General features: G+C 42.3%; 1 protein-coding gene across 5 annotated transcripts in view; it reads right to left on the bottom strand.

Annotated features, from left to right (window-relative positions):
• Positions 1 to 19,381, bottom strand: part of LOC113620006 (TLE family member 1, transcriptional corepressor) — an 89,309-nt gene that overhangs the window by 31,917 nt on the left and 38,011 nt on the right. For 3 of the 5 annotated variants that reach the window (XM_027105622.1, XM_027105624.1, XM_027105623.1), the window contains exons 7-11: positions 13,234 to 13,438; positions 12,479 to 12,495; positions 7,341 to 7,446; positions 6,865 to 6,947; positions 366 to 482 (exon numbers count right to left, since the gene is read on the bottom strand). In XM_027105622.1, the coding sequence (XP_026961423.1) occupies positions 366 to 482; positions 6,865 to 6,947; positions 7,341 to 7,446; positions 12,479 to 12,495; positions 13,234 to 13,438 (528 nt within the window). The remainder of the gene's footprint in view (positions 1 to 365; positions 483 to 6,864; positions 6,948 to 7,340; positions 7,447 to 12,478; positions 12,496 to 13,233; positions 13,439 to 19,381) is intronic. The other 2 variants (XM_027105627.1, XM_027105626.1) reach the window with 1 other exon arrangement.

The following is a 19,381-nucleotide window of genomic DNA, read 5'->3' as shown; positions in this document are numbered from 1 at the left end:
AATAATATCCTACAATGTAAGAATCTATCCTCTTGATACTATTTTTTTTTTTTGCGGTATGCGGGCCTCTCACTGTTGTGGCCTCTCCCATTGTGGAACACAGGCTCCGGACGTGCAGGCTCAGCGGCCATGGCTCACGGGCCCAGCTGCTCTGCAGAATGTGGGATCTTCCCAGACCGGGGCATGAACCTGTGTCCCCTGCATCGGCAGGCGGACTCTCAACCACCGCACCACCAGGGGAGCCCGATACTATTATTTTAAGGGATGTGAAATTGTCACTAAGATCTTAGAGGTCCTTTGTATACTCACTTAGAAGCTGAGCAAGGAAGCAAACCAGTATTATTTCAAGTCCTTTATTTACTTACATAGTGGCTGGAGTCCTTATCGTCCACCTTTCTTTTTTTGATGTCATTGGAAAACTCGGGTCCATTTCTGCGTTTATCTGTGCCTCTTAGACTGTCTGGGACCAAGAGGGAGTTACTCTGCAAGACAAAAAAATTAATCAAAGATTTCTTCCCAGGTCTCCCTGTACACATGAAAACCCCACCTGGATGTGATAGCTGGTTTAGAAAGGTGATGCCTACATGGCCTTTCATTCCATTTAATTCGTCTCATCTGAAGACTTTGACGGCAAACATTTATAGAGATTTAGGCACTTAAAAGGGAGACCCTGACTATGCACTCAAGCCATCCAAAGCCTGGTGGATCCTTCAGGCCCTGCTCACTTGAAATGTTCTTCTGTTCTGTTTGCTGTTAGAGAAATGGGAGCCTGCTGTTTATATGCGGATGTGTTTTCATTCTTTCCCACTGAGACTCCCTGGTCAGGAATAAGAATGGCCTATGAGCAAAACCTGAGATCACTCTATTAGACATATTCTGTGACTGTAAGAGTCAATGTGTGCCTCTCTAAAAAGACACAAAGAGAACGGGTGGGATTAACAGCATGGTTTCCTAAAAGGCAAATCACATTTTCCACAGTCACAATGAAGGAACTCTTTTGAGTTCTTCTAATTTATTGTTGAAAATAAGATTTGGTGTTCCTTGCCAAGAGCACTGAAATTTAAGACCCAAAGCAGGAATTCCAGCCAGTGAATCTTCAACAGCAAGGCCAGCTCCCACACACAAAAGCGGGAACAAGGACTAATCTTTTCCACAAACCACACAGGATACTTTCATTCACATGTGCTGAGTATGAACTGTTGACCCAAAGAAAACAGGCATTTTAGATATTTGAGGGTCACATGACACGATGTGACATCCCTTCAATTCCCATCTCCCCTCGGGGCTAAAGCATCAGAACATGTTACAATGAGTTCTTTTAAGTGCGGGATTAGCATACGCAAGGGGGCAATTTGTTCAGTGGTGTGTTACTGCCTTGAACAATGCTGAATGGGCCGTGCAAAAACTTTCTTTCTCAAAGCCCAGATAACCTCCATTTCTGAAAGATGTTGAAGAACTAAGTCGGGGAGTCCAGGGCCAACAAACAGTAATGCTACCTTTCTCTGCCACGATATAAAATAGAAGGGGCCTGGGGAAACCTTTAAGTTAGACCATCTCTAAAGCAATAGTTACGTACCATGAGCAAATCTTTAATGGTCCATTTTTAGAGGCCATGGATGGGTCTTCGTTCCTAACCAGCCCAAGGAAATTAGCCAGGTGGCTGGCTCTCAAAACTCCCCCGTGAAAACCGTGAACCCCACCATGGGAACGTTCTCAGCTCAACCACACACAGGAGGAAATCAAAAGTGGGAATCAGAAGGCATTCTGAAGCCTCTTTGCCCACTTCAGAGGCTGCCTCTGAAGCAGCTGAGCTCTCCATTCACGACCGTTCAAGCTCCACAAATGCCAGGAGGCTTACATAAAAGCAGCAGGGAGGGACCAAGGCAATTCAATATAGAGAAGCTCAGAATAACGTCTTGAGCTCAGTGTGGGGCTGAAAGGTGAGCTGGCTGGATCCCTGAACTAATTACATTGGTAAATATCTGCTAAAAACTAACCCCTCTGACCCAGACCCACAGCCTGACAGGTCGCAGGAGACTTAACAAAACTGCAAAGTGCTTACATGCTGGGGAGGGGAGAAGCAGCTTGAGCTCGTGTGGAAAAAGTGTCCATACACACCTGTCTGTCTTCTAGATTACGTCAGCCCCCAAGTCTCCTCCTCCAGACTCAGACCAGCTACATTAAGGTCAAGGCTGTATCATATTCAACTTGACATCTACCCACTTGCCCAGCAGAATGTAGCATAGAGTCGGTGTCCACTCACAATTTAAAAGTCTCTTTCCCCGGGGTCCCCTGTGTAGCCCTCCTGCTGTAATTAGCAGGGGGCATCCAAACCACTCAGCCATCCAAAGACAGCTTTTTAATGATCTGATTTTTTGAATGTCAAGTGGTACTGTGAACATAAAAGTAAACGACACGCCTATTAGGAACAATGCAATTTCTGCTAGAAACAATAACGTTTCTCTGGCTGGACCTGTGAGCCCGTCAAGCTTTGAGGCTTCTGCGTCTCCATATCAGAAGTTAAATTCCCGTTTGAGCAGCTTTAGTGAGGCCTGTAATCTGAATGCGTTTTGCAAAGCTCTGAAAGTTCTTCTAAATTTAGATGGGGCTGATAATTAGCACCCTTGCTTATCTGAAAATTGGCTCCATTCAGATGGAAGATTGAGACAAGTTACAAAACGAAATGTCTCATCATACCTTTGATGCTGTACAACTGATTCAAAACAAGGCAGCAAAGAGTATGGGCGGCAGAGGCCTGGGAGAGCCACAGTCCAGAGTCAGGGGGTGCCTGGCTCACGCTGCAGCCCCAACAAAGACGAACCACTTTCTTTTACCCTTGTTCCCATGAAACTTGCTTGCTGTGTGTAATTGTCCCTGACATCCTCCAGCCCTGACACTGCTTTCATTGTTGTTCTTGACTTAAGCAAATAGTTCCAGCCTAATGGACTTCATTTGCTGTTGGCAACAAAAACAGTCTTGCTTAACTACTGCCTAGGTGACCCTAATCCTCTTGGCTACCTCACTTGCTCCCCAGAAATCCAAAAGTGACTACATGGGTAGTACTGGACGTCTCCTAATACCATTAAGTCTTCTTCCCTCATGCTGCGTTTTGTTCTCACGTACCGTCTTATGTTCCTCAGGGCTCAGAAGTGGAATACAGTCATTCTGATGGTTGTTCTGAGCCACTTTACACATATTTTGAGAATGCGTACTGACTGAATATCCTTTGGATCCTTCAAAATTTAGGGTTTTACCTTGATTTGTTAGATTTGAACGAGGAGAAGACAGACTCAAATTTAACGTTAAAATTTAATATTTAATCAACATTTAAATGTTGATTAAAAGCCTGTTTGTGAAAGAATAAAACTGAGGTTGCTTCGCTTTAAGCTACTGAAAAAGTCATGCATTCTAAACACTGAAGATAATTAGGACCAAACTTCTCAAGACGCCAAAGCAACCTTAACACATATCCAGCCTCTTCACCCTCCTCAGTTTATCTAGAGGATGTTCAGAGGGGAAGGCAATTTGCCTAAAGTCAAGAAGCACTATCCATTAAGGCAACTCGCCTGTGCTCCCGGAAGAAGTGATTTTTAAACTCAGTTTATACACATCAAATACTTGGACCCAAATACTTGACCCCCAAATACTTTCCATTTAAAAGTCACATTGGCTCTTTAACCTATTGAGCTTAATATTCTAATGTGACATAATAATGCCTACTGCATGCTATCTCTGATTGCCCCCACCTCCTAATCACAGACACATCTTGATTTACTTGGTTAGAGGCCCACCATAACAAAATTGTGAACATTTAAAAAAAAAAAAAAAAGAACATTTTACAGCCTACTTTTAAATGACCTGAAAACAGTCCCGAGTTCCTGGCTTTCCACTCATGAATCCTGCCCAAGGTGCACACTAACAGAGACCCCAGCAGAGAGCAACAAAGCAGCCCAGGTACTCACAGCACTGGCTTCATGCCACATCGACCACCAAGAATAGTGGTTCCACAGACCTATTTGCTGCTGCAGCCTTCTCTTCCCAGAGTCCATATCTTGAAAGATATGTATCGACCAAACAGCATTCATCAAGTAAAATTCCCCTTTCAAATTTTTATTTGCCAGAGTTTTTTAATCAACATGAGAATTAGTGTTACCACACTGACTGCTATACTCTCATTCTAGCCAAGAAACTTGATGTTTTATTTCACCTTGCAGCTGGTAAAAGTTAATCATCTCCCAGACTTTTTCAAACGCTGTAACTATTGGGCAGACTTCTACAAATGTTCTGAGAACTGGGATTTCCAGACTGTATATAAGTTTTCCTTTGTTTAAAAATTTTCTTAAGAACCAAACAAAATCATCTTATTTACCTTATGTCTTCTACAAGAACTCAAAGTACAAGTCTTATACAGCCCATGGGGGATATTACAAATCTGAGCATATCAAGATCTAAAAGCCCATTATGTCTTCAAAACAAGCTAAAATTTGAAAACCATGATGATTTTCTGCACCTAACAAGTTGCACACGTTGACGGGAATAGAGCCAAGTAAAACGATAAGGGGAGAGGCAGACCAGACAAGTCTCTGAAGAAAACAAGAGCCCTCTGAAATGTTCAGTACCAGAGACAGAGTGTCCAAAAGACCTGTTAGCCCAACAGGCATGCTTTTCTCTCCATTTATATATATGAGACTACACATGAAATGACTTGATGAGGTGTAAGAACAGAGAAAAGGTTATGAACCACAAGAAGGGACCCATCCCTCTTAAAATCTGAAATATCTGAGAACCTAAAACCTCAGTGGGCAACTGCACTGACAACAGACAAATCGTTCACTGTAGTTACCCTGTGCTTCCTGAGGGTCACTTCCTGCACTAACAGTGATGTGATGGTTAAGAACAGGTACAAGGGCTTCCCTGGTGGCGCAGTGGTTGAGAGTCTGCCTGCCAATGCGGGGGACGCGGGTTCGGGCCCTGGTCTGGGGGGGTCCCACATGCCGCAGAGCGGCTGGGCCCGTGGGCCGCAGCTGCTGGGCCTGCGTGTCTGGAGCCTGTGCTCCGTGGAAGGAGGGGCCACGATGGTGAGGGGCCCGCGCACTGCGATGGGGGGTGGCCCCCGCTCGCCGCAGCTGGGGGGAGCCCTCGCACAGAGGCGGGGACCCAACACAGCCAAAAATAAATAAATAAATTTATATATTAAAAAAAAAAGAACAGGTACAAGAGTGAGCAGAAAAGCTGCTCAGAAGAGAAAAGAAAAAGTAGGAGGTGTTCCAATATTACAACTGGTGTGCACTCCTTGAGTGGTCAGATCCAGAGCACCATTTCCCAAATAGGTGAACCATGTTTTATAAAAACACACACCAGAACCGTTCCCTGCTGAGTGGGCACATGTTAACTAGAGAGTTGGTGGCAATGTGAACCCAGTGGGTAGAACTGGACAGTGTATTCTCTTAAAGTAAAAATAAACATGCAAACACACAAGTACTGAACCATACCTTCATATAAGAACTTACCATGTAAGCAGAAGAGTCTTTTGAACTTCAAAGAGCATTCAGTCGAATCGGAAGAAAATGTCAAGAGTTGGACCCTGTACCACCTTTGTTCTGACCATTCTAGACAATCATGTTTCTATTTCATGCTCTGAACACCCACCCCCTCAAGACCAAGGTAAAGAGACTCAGCTGCTTTAATATGAATAAAAAATAGTCTTTAAAGTCTTGTTCCAAGAATTTTACTTTTCTTTGGCAATTTAACAGGAATGGTTGTTCATGTATACAGAGGTATCTTGGAAGGTAAACTCCAGAATATATAAAAGAAAGCATGTTTACATTGTCAGTGTGGCCAAAACCCTTTATAAGAGTATTCATGTGTCCTTCATCTATCCTGAGACCTCAGAGCAATTCTTCTGCCAACCAAGTCTAAACCTTGAAGCCACCAGCAGCAAATGTGAAAGGAAAACCCGTTCATGGAGACAGCAAAAGCGAGACAGGTTTCCCTAATGTGAAAATAATACACATTATTCAAATGGATTTCTTTAGCTGCCATGCTAATTCCCCTTGGGAATGGTGTCCTCCTCACAGGAAAAGTGTCTGTGTCAGAGGTACAGATTGGAAACTCATGACACCTCATTTATCCTCAGTTACACTAAGGCAGTGGGAACCTAATTTGCTAGCACACTCTACACTGACAATTAACTTCTCGGTGAACATTAAAACAATGAGGTAAGGACGCACCCCATCACATCTCTGCGCCTCTCATCCACACCTGGTACCAATTAAGCCATCACCCTGTGTGGTACTTCGTGCTGCAGTCCAGTTGGTCATTCAAGTATTCTGTGTGACAAATGCATTTTTAACCTGTAAGATTAACGATCCCCACTTGTCAACAGTGAAGAGTGGAAGCAAGTGGAGACATGTGGAAATGTGGAAATCACATCTTGGAAGACTGGCTGTGAAGCAGGCCTAAAGGGTACATGTCTATTTTTCATATTGTTTAAGGGCAAAATATGTGAAAAAAACAAAAAAACAGGGTGTTCTTGCACCTCGATCTAAGAACTTGGCACTGTCGGGCGCAGACGGGCGACACAGGAGGATACTCGGAATAAAACGGAGCCAGACATACACACCCAGTGAGTATTTGGGCTGGAAGAAGTACTAAACCACAAAATGCCTTCGGCATCAACTCTCTACATCCACAGCTTGCCCTTCCACCCTCCTTCTCCAGGTAAAACAAAATAAAACCAATAAAAAATTTTGGAGCTCATAACAAATATAACTGTTTAAAAATAATCTTTAAATGACCTCGTAACACCTTCATTCCCCTAATCAGGACCGTGGTCACAGCCAAAATCAAATTTGTATTTCAAACCTTTTCTAGAAGCATGTTTTCGAAGTGCTCTTCATTCTCCAGCCCCCGATGAGATGCTTCTACTGCAAGAAAAGGTCCTGAAACTACAAAGCACTGGGTCAGGACTTGACTGTGGTATCTGGATATCGGACGCCACTGAACCCATCTCTCCTCATCAGAAAGACCGAGACACAAAGTTTATTGCTTACTGTGTTCTAGAGGGAATACTGAAGATGATGATCAGGCCAAAAGGAAAATAAAAGTTTACAAAATCTGCTCCAAAGGGTGGGCATTAAGGTTTCTAATTACAGAACACAAAATGAAGCCTAAAAAAGTTTGTGGAGGGAGAAAATAGCCTCTACCTGCTTTCTGTTTGTTTAAAGATGCCCTATCCTCACTGAGATCTCAGGGAGGTAAGACCTGAACATTCTCTGGTCACGCACAGGTCCTGACATCCGCCTGGCAAGCTCCGGCCCCACAGCGAGCAGACACCTCACCTGGCACAGGAACACGCCACTCCCGACAAGCAAGAAGCTGCCAGTGCTTTCCTTCCTTCAGGGGGTCACCCTTCTCGTGGCAGTGATGCTGGTTTTCCCAGAAGATCTACGTTTTTAAGCACAGAGTTTTAAATTCTGCCAGAAGAAAAATCTACTGAGGCAACCACTTAAGAAAACTTAATGTTTTCCGCTGCGCCTTAATATTGAGATTTCAGGTGATGCATTTCAGTTTTATCCTTTATCTCCAGGCAATTCCTTGACATGAGTCAGGTCAACAACATTTAGGCGAAAACACCTCCTCCTGGTCCCTGTTTACCTTTGATGAATTCGAGCACCGTGAGACTGATCAAGTTCCTAAGAGGCTGGGATGGGTTTTGTGATGCTGACACACTAAGAATCATTAGGAATGGTCACCGGTCATGTGAGCCCTCACCTCCACAACAGCCTCACACATTTTTTAAAAAGGAAACCACAAGTAACTACGTTGACGGTGACTAACGACGCATCTACTGTTGTCAGGGAGGACTTTCCTAAAGGCTTGCTACGGTATGTCTGACGACTTCCCATTCGCAGTCCCTAAACCCTCACCCTGCAGACAGCCACCATCACCGCTTTACAGAAGGATGAGAAATCTTGCCTGTGCAGCCAGAACTCCACTGGGGGCTGCCTTTGTCCAAAACCCATGTTCTTTCTATCACTGTCCCCTTTCCCCCCACACCCACAGTGCCACGGTCCTCAAGAGCCACTGGGAGACGCTGTGACATTCAAAAAAATAAAATTTCAGAAACAGGCCAAGAGTGAAGTATTCCCCAAAGCAAGCCTCACACCTTATTTCCTCCTTGCTCTCTATACTGCTGAGTGTCGTCTTAGAAAAGAGTGAAGGGATGGGTGGTCCGTAACTAGGATCTGGTCCTACCTCTGCCAATAAACTAGTGAAGTACAACAGCTAGAAAAGAAAAAGATAAAGACACCCCCTTACATTAAATAAAGTGATGGCTGTCATAACTACTTTTAAATAAGTTCTAAATGTGAACATAATTTTAGAAATGTTATAGGAATGGCAACAGGGTCCCTCAGAAAGACATGATCTAAATCTCCACCTCTGTTAATTAACTATATGACCAAAGACACCCAACCTCCTTACTTTGGTGTCTTATTGAGAAAATGATGGTGACGCACCATTTTGACCTCTGAAGTAGATGAAAAGTGCTTAGACTTTTCTGGGCCAGGAACCCCTTTGGAGAATTTAATGCATGTTATGATCTCTCCTCAGCACTATGTAAGAGCACTGACCCACTCTGCATACAATTTTAGAGGGGTCCCAGGACCTTCTGAAGTCCACTAGGAACCCGCCTTAGGTCTACAGATCGTCCCTGTCCTGAGTCTCTCCCACATAGCCCCCTCAAGTCTCCTCCCTCTTCCAAATGTTCCAAATAGCGATCACATGAGTTAGATATTTCAGTGCTTTTCGTTCAACACATAATTTGACTTTGACATTAAAAGCTATCACTGCAAAATGGCAGCAAGTATACGCAGTGCCTCAGCCAGTGCCTGGCACATAGTAAGTGGTCAATAAATATGCTAAATGAATGAGTATTTAAACATCCATTCTACCATTTTTCTTAAAACCCATACAACTCCGTGTCAATTCTCTAACTCCAGGTCTTTCAAGTAGACGTATTTAAAGTGCATTCCCTTCAGCCAAAATTTAGTGCAATTCATCTTTAAATTAATTGGGATATCTAAAGTTTTTATTACTCCTGAAGAAGTAAAGGCTTTTGTTAGGTCATTTTTTTGCTCAGTAGTAGCACTCTGGTAAATAGGCTTATGTTAGGAAAAAAAAAGGTTTGCGAATTAGAAAACAGCCAAACAGCAAAATACACCTCTCAAAAGTTACTAGCTTTATCATTCATCCCTTTCAGAAACAAGAAACTTAAAAATAGTGTCCGTATTTTCTCTCTGTTCTTAGCACCTTTATTTCCTGGGTTTTACATTAAACAGGTTACATTAAGGTTCATTTGTTTTCCTACCATAAAACCTTAAACCAGCAAATGGAATAATCTGTCACTAAAAATAAACATAAACTATCTATGAACCAGTTTTAGACTCACAGATAACAATCCACACACACTCACACTCCCTCCGACATAAGTCCCTGATTTTTGCACTTGATATAAAAAATATGTTTGTTCAACATAGAAGGAAGGGCAGGAAAAAAAAACAAGACTATATGCCAGCCTAGAATTTTTTAGAACTCCTTGGTCTTCTTTATGGCAGAGGTTCTCAGAGTTTGGTCCAAGGACCCTGAGGGTGTCTCTCTGTGGGCAGATTTCTTCCAATACTTAAACCGAAACAATGTATGGCAACAAAGAGAATGCAGAAGCCGAGGAGAATTCAACTGCCCTCTTTTAGGCCAGGCATTAAAGACATCTGCAAATGTGCAAAAAAAACTAAACTACTCTTCCCACTGCAATTTTTTATTTTGGGAAATAGTTATTTTTCATTAAAAATGTTATTTATGCTAACACAAGTAGCTCTTTATCTGTTTAAGTGATTTTAAAATGTTTTATTTCTAACCCAGAAAATTTTCAAAATATATGACACACATAAACAAAAGTTCTCTGGGGTCATCACTTACTTTAAGGGTAAAAGATTCTGAGACCATAAGGTTTGAAAATCGCTGCCCTATAGCCACTGCTCTTAACCCCTCGATGAGTGAACAAACAAAACAGCAGTACAGAGCAATGAACTGACTTTATCTGCCAAGTAAAATTCAACTTCATAATTCAAACCACTTTATTAAACAGATAAGTACTATAATATTTTAGGAGCTAACAGTACACATCATCTCATTACCCACTGAGTCTCATATTTAATTTTACACAAAGTTTGAAGAGAGCTAGTTAATTTTATGTAACTGCAGCAAAATCCCACTTATACGGACAGTGAACAATTTAATTCCTCTCTACAGACTGAATTAAATTTTTAGATTAAAAATTAGTGTCGTTTCTCCATTTTATATTATCATTACCATGAGTTTTCTGTAATAATTACACAGGAAACTCAGCATATATACTTATTCTGGAAATACTCTTTGAAATTATTATTAAGACTTGACAAAAATTTGGTGTGAAAAAGGAGACATGCAAATAACACATTAAGTAACCATGTATTTTATATTATTTTATAGATTGGTTTATGCAATGTATCTACCACATTTGGACTTAGAAGTTCAGATTGCTAACTCAACATGGACTTACAAACTAAACTAACTAGACTTGAAAACAATCCACAGCTGCCTGAAACTCAAGAACGATTTAGTACTTCTTTAAGGGTACAACTCATTAACCTTCGTCCACCTCCCCCTCACTTCCCCAGTCAAGTTCTTGATTACATCTTCCAGCCAAAATTACACACAGATTATTAGACATACTCAGAAATACAGTCATACCGAGTTATGGAAAAATGCCTCTACGAGCTTAAGTGTGCAAATTCTACTCTTTCCTGCCACTGGCATTTCAGAGAGGCATACACCATGGTATCCCTTCCACAACTGTCTAGAACTCTTGCTAAAACTTTCTGCAGCCTTGTATCTTCTAGTATTTTTGTTGCTTTTCCTTGGTTCTTTGAGAAAGGGCTTGTGATACATGTACCTACATATCCCTACACATCCCTCACTACAGATATATTTCCTATATTACCTTACATATAGTAAGCATTCAATAAATATACCGTGACGTAAGGTGGAACAGTAGTACTGATAACATAAAGTTGAAATCAAGTCTCAAACCTAGAATAAATTCAATAGATTAAAACATGCAGCAGACTAATGCATGTGGGCATTCCCAGCATTATCTTCTGCCATCTCTATTCTCTGGCCCAGGATTAGGGTTTTTAATGTGATACTCTATTGAATGAACATGACAGAAAAGATGACAATCTATAGGGACACTGAAATAGCAAAATAGAAAGGTCACCTCCATAAATCAGTTTACTTAGGTCCATACTTTCGGAGTAGGTAATTTTATTCCCTAGATCTAATTTTTTTCTCCCCTTTTCTCCTCCCAACATTTTCCAAAGAAAACCTACCTCATCCTTTCACCATTATCCATTCCAAAAATACATCCTGACACATGAAGTAAAACAAAGCTCTGTCCCAAAGAGAATTTTAAAAATAGCTACCGTTCTACACAGAAGGTGTGTGTGGAGGGGTGCCTAAACTGAAAAAGTTTACACATCATCCCCCCAAACATAAGAAAGTATCAGAGTGATTTAAAAGTTCAGTATCCTATTTTTTAACAATATTTAGATTGAAGATGATCAAAATACTGCCATGTTCAGAAAGAAGGAAGGAAGGAAGGGGGCAAAAACTGGAGGTTATCTGAGCTGAAAAGGGGCCAATTTCTCATTCTGTTTGTTCCACAACATGTAAAAGACGCATTTTAGAGACAGGCCTCCCCACAAGTAACCGGCAGATATATGTACAGATCAAACGTGCTTTATGTAAAATGAGTAAGATATAGGCTGGTGGAAAAAAATGAACTCGATAAGCACAGAGCCCCGTGCACTGAATTTCCTTGGTTTTGAGAGCTTACTCAGACACTCAGTTCTTTGGACTAAAATAAAGTTAAGTTCAAGTTCACACTCCAAAGACAATTATGAAAAGAAAACTAGATATGGAAACCTAGAAACTAAGACGCATTCGCAGAGGATAATGAATGGTTTAGGTAGAAATAACACAATACTAACTAATTTCACATATGGATTGTGACCTCTTGCCTGCAGAACTGACTTAAGATAAAAATGAATACTCTCTTAAACTACAGGTAAACCTGGACTCGAAGTGCAATGATAAACATATTTTTTAAATGGGTCTGGGGCACATAGGGATCAAAGTGTATTTTCAAGTGAGTAATCATAGCAAACAGCTTTGCCTCCCTCTCACCTGATGGAAGTTTTTATAAAAGACAAAGGGTGGGGGGAAACAGTCATATTTTTTTAAAAAACAAAGAAAAACAACAGGTCGCTGAGAGAGAGTAGAATATACGTGTCTGTGCCTGTGTTTAAAGAAAGGCGGCTGAGGGTGCACTGCAGGGGGGGAGAACGCGTTTATGTGCAGCAGGCGTCAGGGTACTTACTGTGCCTGGTTCTCTGTCTGCTCCCGAGGTTACCAAGAAACGCACAGACATGCCCGTTCAGACACAGAGGCAAGAACAGAAATAAAAAAAAGGGGGGAATAATTAGAACACAAGCCCCAAACAGTTTTAAAATGGCTTTTATTTATATAAGTCATTGCACATTCCTAATACAGTGATTTCCTGAAAATTACAGTATTTTGTAAACATAAGATTTACAGTTTAACCATACACAAAAGCCTATTTTTTTAAAATTTCTTGACAGAATAAATTACTTTTTTTCAAAAATTAGTCAAGTGCAATTTTGCCCAATATTTAATGCATACTAGAATTAAAGCCTATGAGACTAAGTAGTAACAGATGCAATTATCAAACCTTTCATTTGAACACATTCACTTTCAAATTTAACTTCTTATTTCGCCCCATTTAACAACATTACTTTCTTTGAAAATTACCCAATTAAGCAGTTAACAGTTTTCCATAATATGGTACAGGCCACTGGCATTAATGAGGCAGTTGCCAAGATGTCAAGATGCCTGCCATCTAAAGAGATGGAGAAATCTACAGATGCCCACGTTAAACCCTGAAAACCTCCAGGGTGAACTGTGTTTCAGTGGCCAAGCTGTGCGACAGACAGTTCCTCTTAGCTCATTGTTTGCTCTCTGAATGGGTTGGGGCTCTCTTTAGCGGTGCACAAACTTTGCAGCACTGTAAGAGTGTTAGGGCAAGGTCCTAATCCGGCTTGCCCGGCCTCTCACCTCTGTGGTGCTCTGCATCGTGGTGCTTCTTGTCATCTTTAATTGCCAAGTGAGACTGGCCACTCAGAGCACTAGACAGCGCCAGGAGGCCGGCACTGCCGCCGAGGGGCGGGATTCCAGGAGGCTGAAGTCCCGAAGGGTGAGGGGTGAGGGGCACTGGAGGTCCATGGCCGTGAGAAAGATGCTGAGCTTGCAACTGCTGCTGCTGTTGGTGGTGGCGGTGAGAGAGGAAGAGGAGGAGGGAGAGAGAGTGGGGTGGTGGCAGTGGTGGCAGCAGACGTGACAGGAGAGGATGGAGGAGACAGAACAGGAGGTTACACACACACACACACACACACACACACACACACACACACACACACACACACACAGAGGAAGGGAGCAAGGAGACAAGGAGGAAAGAGAGAAAAAAATGTGGTTAGCACTTTCAGTCCATCAAAAGCTTTCATCTGCTCAGTTACCTGATATCATATAATCTTCCCAAAACATAATCCTCAGATCGACACTGTCACTTTCTGGCCTGACTCACCCCCTGAAAGTGTAGCTACTGATTATTAGCAACCTTGGATAAGTTAGTAAGCCCTCACACGGTGGTGAGTTCCATCTGTAAGCGCCTCCAAGGATGAAATCCAGTGCATCGTTGAATCTAAGATGCCACGGATTTCAGACTCATTCTGACTTCAGAAAGGTTAAAATAGGGGAGGTACAGATATGCATCCTAATATACAGAAACTATATTCTCAACTAGTCACCAGTTACTAGGTGACTCCATTGCACCCCAGCATTCTTGCGTTAACTTACCACAACGTTAGGATGAGACAAAACCAAACATTATCTTTAGTTAACAGAACTTAGAAAGCAGGAAGAACTAGCATCTCTCATGTACTTGTGTGCCCTTAGCTCATCAAGCCCTCACAGAATGGAGGAAGTATTGATATTCCCATTTCACAGATGGGGCTCAAGGCACTGAGTTCCTCCCACCAGGTGGCAGGGAAGTGAAGTCAACGTAGGAAGGACCCTCATGGCTGTGCTCTAGTCATGGTACCACCACATACAGAGGGAGACCTCAGGGAGCCACGCATGTGACAAATGGAAGGAATCTTAGAGACAAAACTTTGTTTATCCCTTCCTTTCTCCTGGGCCCCATGCCCCAAACCCATCCCCCTCCTGTGTGACCCTCCCGTGTCACAGAGGAAAATACCAAGACTCAGGCCAAGAACCTTGCTGAGGAAGGCACTCCCACCAGCTGTGTGGGACTCCAACCATGATGACCAAGTCCCCATTCCCAAATGCCTTCGCCTCTCTCACTTAGCCCATTCCAGAAGTTAGAAACCTGTTCACTTTAGAGTATCACTGCTCTCATATATTTAAGATTTGTTGCAGGAAACGAAAAAGTATCCAAGCAATGGCCCTTGCACCATAAATCTGGCCACATTTCAGCTGTCCAACATAAAACTCGTTTTTGATGAGACAGTAAAAACGATTAAAGCTCAATTTCTAAGGTGTGATGTTAGGAAATTCTTAAGATTCTGATTTGTGCTCACTTCCCTGGGACACAATTACTCGTTTTATTTATTACACCCTTGCACGTACTGAATATATTAGATCTTCACACCAGATCTTCAGCAATTTCCACCCTGACCACTGATCTTTGACTGAATCCTAAACATTATGCTTCCGGCACTCAAGAGCAAGAGAAAGCAGCATCTAAAAGGCAGAAGTCAGCATCTATAGTCATTTTACAGTAAATTTTCAACCACTCCTAGTACCTTTTTAAAAATCTTTAGGCGCCAACCTTCTCTTTAAACCTCCACTCCTTCCAAAGAGAGCACAGTTCTAATGCGAGGGAAACTGGAAAAGGGGTGAGGTCAGAGCAGGCAGCATTAATAGTATTCTTGGAAAGTATTTATAAACTACTCATTCACCATTTGAGATCATAATAACAACTTCTTTATGCATAAAATCACCTTCCTGTCATCCCAAAGACACTAATTCTTGCTCCGTCACCTTTTAAGAGCTTGGCAGTAGCAGGACATAAAACTGAAGGAGCTGGCAGCAGCATCACGGTCCACTAGGCATGCTCATTAGCACTTAATTAGGAACTAGACACCTGCCATAAGAAATGTGCTCGGAGAAAGATGAGGAACAGGTCTGCCCTACCAGCGATTACTATCATTACTCAGAGTGAAAGCAATGTCCGGCTTCTTGGGGGGAAAGGCAGTGATGCATACACAAGCGGGTGCGGTGGGGTAATTAAGCACGGCACTGATTAAAGAAGATGAGAGAGGCTAAGCAGAGGGGAAGGAATTTAACTATAGGGTGGAGGATACCAACCCTATCACCCTTCCCTGCACCCCACCCCCAGTCCCCCTCTAACGTTCCCCCCCAAACGGAGACACCAAAACACAACTCCAGACGTGTGATTTTATGTTAGAGCAAAGGCAGTCTCAGGTGATATTTGGATATGCTAGAAGGAAGCAGATTTTCTGCCAAGCCCAAGTTGGTTTTTGGAAAGATGAACTGGAAAGCATTCTCTGATGTACTATTGAAAAGAAAGACTAAGCTTATAAAATAAAGGGGCTTTGTCACAGCTGTGAAACAGACCTGCAAAGTTAAACTCAACCTTCAGGCAAATAGCTCTCAACAGGGCTATCCAACAGCCTAATTGGCCATGAGTAAGTCCCACCTCTAGCCTGCTCTAGCTTTCCAGGCCCCTTGAAGAGATAGCTCACTGCCCATTATTAGAGGCAATTAGGTTCTTCCATCCTTAGCTTGGCGATCTTGAAAGCTCCTTCTTCCTCCTTTTTTTTTAAAAAGCATAAATCCTATCACAAAATGAAAGGAGTACTAAGTAGGTAGCGACAGGATGAATCACAGCTATTGAAGATGCTGAGGACCCAAGAAACGTGGATACTGCTGCCTCACATTCTCCTTCTTTATCCTACCATGCAGTGCCCCTAGATAATATTTCCAGCTTCCTTATCTGGCCTCAGCTCGGAATACACCAGAGGGAGGAAGGGTGGGCGGGCATAATGGCTCCCATTTCACAGATGAAACAGTGGCTTGCCGTGGGGCTCATAGCCAGAACAATGATTGCAAAGCTTTTAGTCCCCAGAACAGCATTTTTCCTGTGACCCCAGCAGCCCAGTCCTGTTCACAAGGGATCCGTTGCAGACCTAGTGTTCCCAAGCAAGGGGAAGGAAGAGGGCAATCTCTTTCTCCACCGAGGACCTCACGTTTCTCCCTTCCCAGGTAAGGAGATACTCTTGAGGGTATGCAATACTGCACACCCAGAGACAATCCACATTCACTATTGGGCATTTACCCGGAAATAAAACCATCTTCACGATGCAGCCTCATCAGCAGTGACAGATGGGAATTTGTTCTTAGATTTATGACTCACAAGTGCCATCCCTCCAGTCCCCACTTTCCAATACCCTACATCTGAAAAAGGAAAGTATCTTTTGCTCTAGCTCTCGTCCAAGGAAGCCGATAAAGAAGAATCAAGCTGAAACAGAGATAGTTCTGGCTTCTCTCAGAAGAAGATGCTTAATAAGTAATAAGTGTTATTTCTAAGATAAAATATTTATTGAAATGAACAGAGGGCCCACATCCAGGAGATTGAAACAACTGACTCCCCCAAAGGGCAGCCCACTTGCCCCATGTGTCCTAAAGAACATTTTTTTCTCAACACGGCTTACCTGGGACAGACTAGTACTCATCACCTTCACCAAAAGGAAGAAACATGAATGTTACTTAAAAATATATGCTACAAGAAAAGAGATCCTGACATTGCTATATAGCCAGCAACACATCAAAAAATCCAATGGCTCCGTCAATTAGGGGAATTTACATGAATCAGTCCTCCATAGACCCAAACCTACCCAAATCATCGGGGAAACTGTAAAATGTTTCTCAACGTGACAGCAAGGCTGGCTGGGAAAATTCAACCTTCTACCCATTCATTAGCTTGAACTAATTAGTAAACATTTTCTTTAAGTTAATGCTTATAGATTTATACACCACAGAACACATAAGCAACACAGTTTATAAAGCTATCAGAAAAGGCATTTCTGATGAACAATGGTGGTTTGGGGCAATATGTATCAATCTAGACTGGTAGCTCTTAAACAATTTCAATACCACTTTCCCTACCCCGGGGACATTTGGCAACATCTAGAGACATCTGTGGTTGTCACAACTGGAGGGAAAGACGAGTAGAAGTGTTGCTGGCATCTAGTAGGTAGAGGCTGGGGATGCTGTTAAACGTCCTACAATGCACCGGACAGCCCCCAGCACAGAGAATTCACGAGCCCAAAATGTCAACAGTGCTGAGGGTGAGAAGTTCTGGTCTCAATCTAAGCTGGAATTCTGTCCCATTACATTAGAAACCATGTTCTTATATGCCAAAGGACTTGCCAAATTGTTGCTTAAAAACCAGAAGTACTTTAAAATATTAACTTTTCACTGTCCCTTCCCCATCGAGTACCCTGTCACAGCTCAAAAAAATGAGCCTCTGCTTCCTAACGCTGACTCCACTAACAATTCAAAACAAACAAACAGAAACTTCACATTTTACAAAACAATTTGGGAAAAGAGCTAAATGGGAACTTTTACATACTGTTCTGGTGCCTCAAAGGTGATTAGGGAAAGGTTTAGTTTGGGGCATAAGGAGATAACTGTACTTGTTCTTAACCCAAACAGTTTGAATAGGCTGGGAAGGAGACAAGTAAAACAAACACCAAACACTGAGTTAGTGATACTGAAAACCCGCAAGGAATAAAATAACCTCATCCATGTCAAACAACAGCCACACATTTAGAATTTTAATTCACATTTTACCCAGTGCAGACTGGGTCAATTATGTTGCTACATGAAATTGACTTTGCCGTTTACATTCAGAGCCTTAATATAACTGTGCAGTGGTTTCTACATTTTTGTTTCTAAAACAGGTGTAGCACAGGGTTTATCACCACAGAGCTGCCTATACAAGTGGAAAGGACACCAGAATAAAAACGAAGGCCAACGTCCCTCTCATTCCCACTAGATGCTAATAAGTTCCTTATCACCAACCACTGAATTTCTGAAATTTAACCCACTTTATAACCTTTGGGAAAACTATGTCACACAGATCACAAACTGAACCCAACCAGAACTAAAACCATGCCCCAAAATAGCATCTTTAATGCTAAAAGCGTGACAGTAAGTGGCATTTATAGCACTTGGTATTTAAACACTTTTAAGGGGGGGGGGGGTGAAAAGTAGCATTTATTGACAGTTCTCTCCAAGTCATTCTTCCTTGATTTTCTGCTATTTCTCTGTTCTTTAAAACACTCAGTTCTTATCTTGGGAGAGTGCAGAAAAAGAAAATTGGTATGCTATGATAAACAAGTGGGAAAAGTGGGGAAGAGCTATGTGGCAGGAGAAACATCAAGGACACTACTACAGGAGTTATCTGAAAACCTCCCAATATGTGGATGGCCTCTCGCGTGAAGGGGACAAGGGTGATAAACAGGCAGAAACTGCTTGCTGGGGCCAAGAATTCGCAAGCCACTTGAAGACAATAAAATAAATAAATACATAAATCCATTGAGAGGCTCCATCGATGCAGGAGCGCACAGAAAATGAGATGCAGAAGCAACACTGATGGCCTGTACGTAGGCAGGCACCAGGATGAAGGCCTAAAATTCTGAAAAGCATCTAAACTCGTCTTCACTGCTTCTGCATTTCAGCTAATCCGCACAGGCCAACTCATTCTGCATCACCCCCCTGACTTATTCATCCTACCTGCCCTGGGTGTCTGTTTCCGTCGTGACTTAAAAGACCTAAACCAGAATAAGTTTTTTAAAAGCCATGTTTACTTAGGTAGATCCATTTCTAAAACCATATAAGGTTTCAGTGAAAAGATGCTCGCATCATCAGCCATCAGAGAAATGCAAATCAAAACCACAAGTGAGACAGCACGTCACACCCACCAGGAGGGCTAGAATCAAAACAATGGACAGTAACAAGTGTTGGAGAAGAAGCAGAGAAACTGGAATTCTCATCCACTGCTAGGGAGAATGTAAAATGGTACAGCCACTTGGTTGTTTAAGCTAAATGGAGTTACCATATGACCCAGAGTTCCATTCCTAGATATAAACACCAG

Source organism: Aethalodelphis obliquidens, unplaced genomic scaffold, assembly GCF_003676395.1.
Source record: "Aethalodelphis obliquidens isolate GAN/ISIS:26980383/991018 unplaced genomic scaffold, ASM367639v1 scaffold7, whole genome shotgun sequence".
In the NCBI taxonomy this organism is placed as follows: Eukaryota; Metazoa; Chordata; class Mammalia; order Artiodactyla; family Delphinidae; genus Aethalodelphis; species Aethalodelphis obliquidens.
Note: the sequence above shows the minus strand (reverse complement) of the source record. Positions and strands in the feature narration are given on the sequence as shown.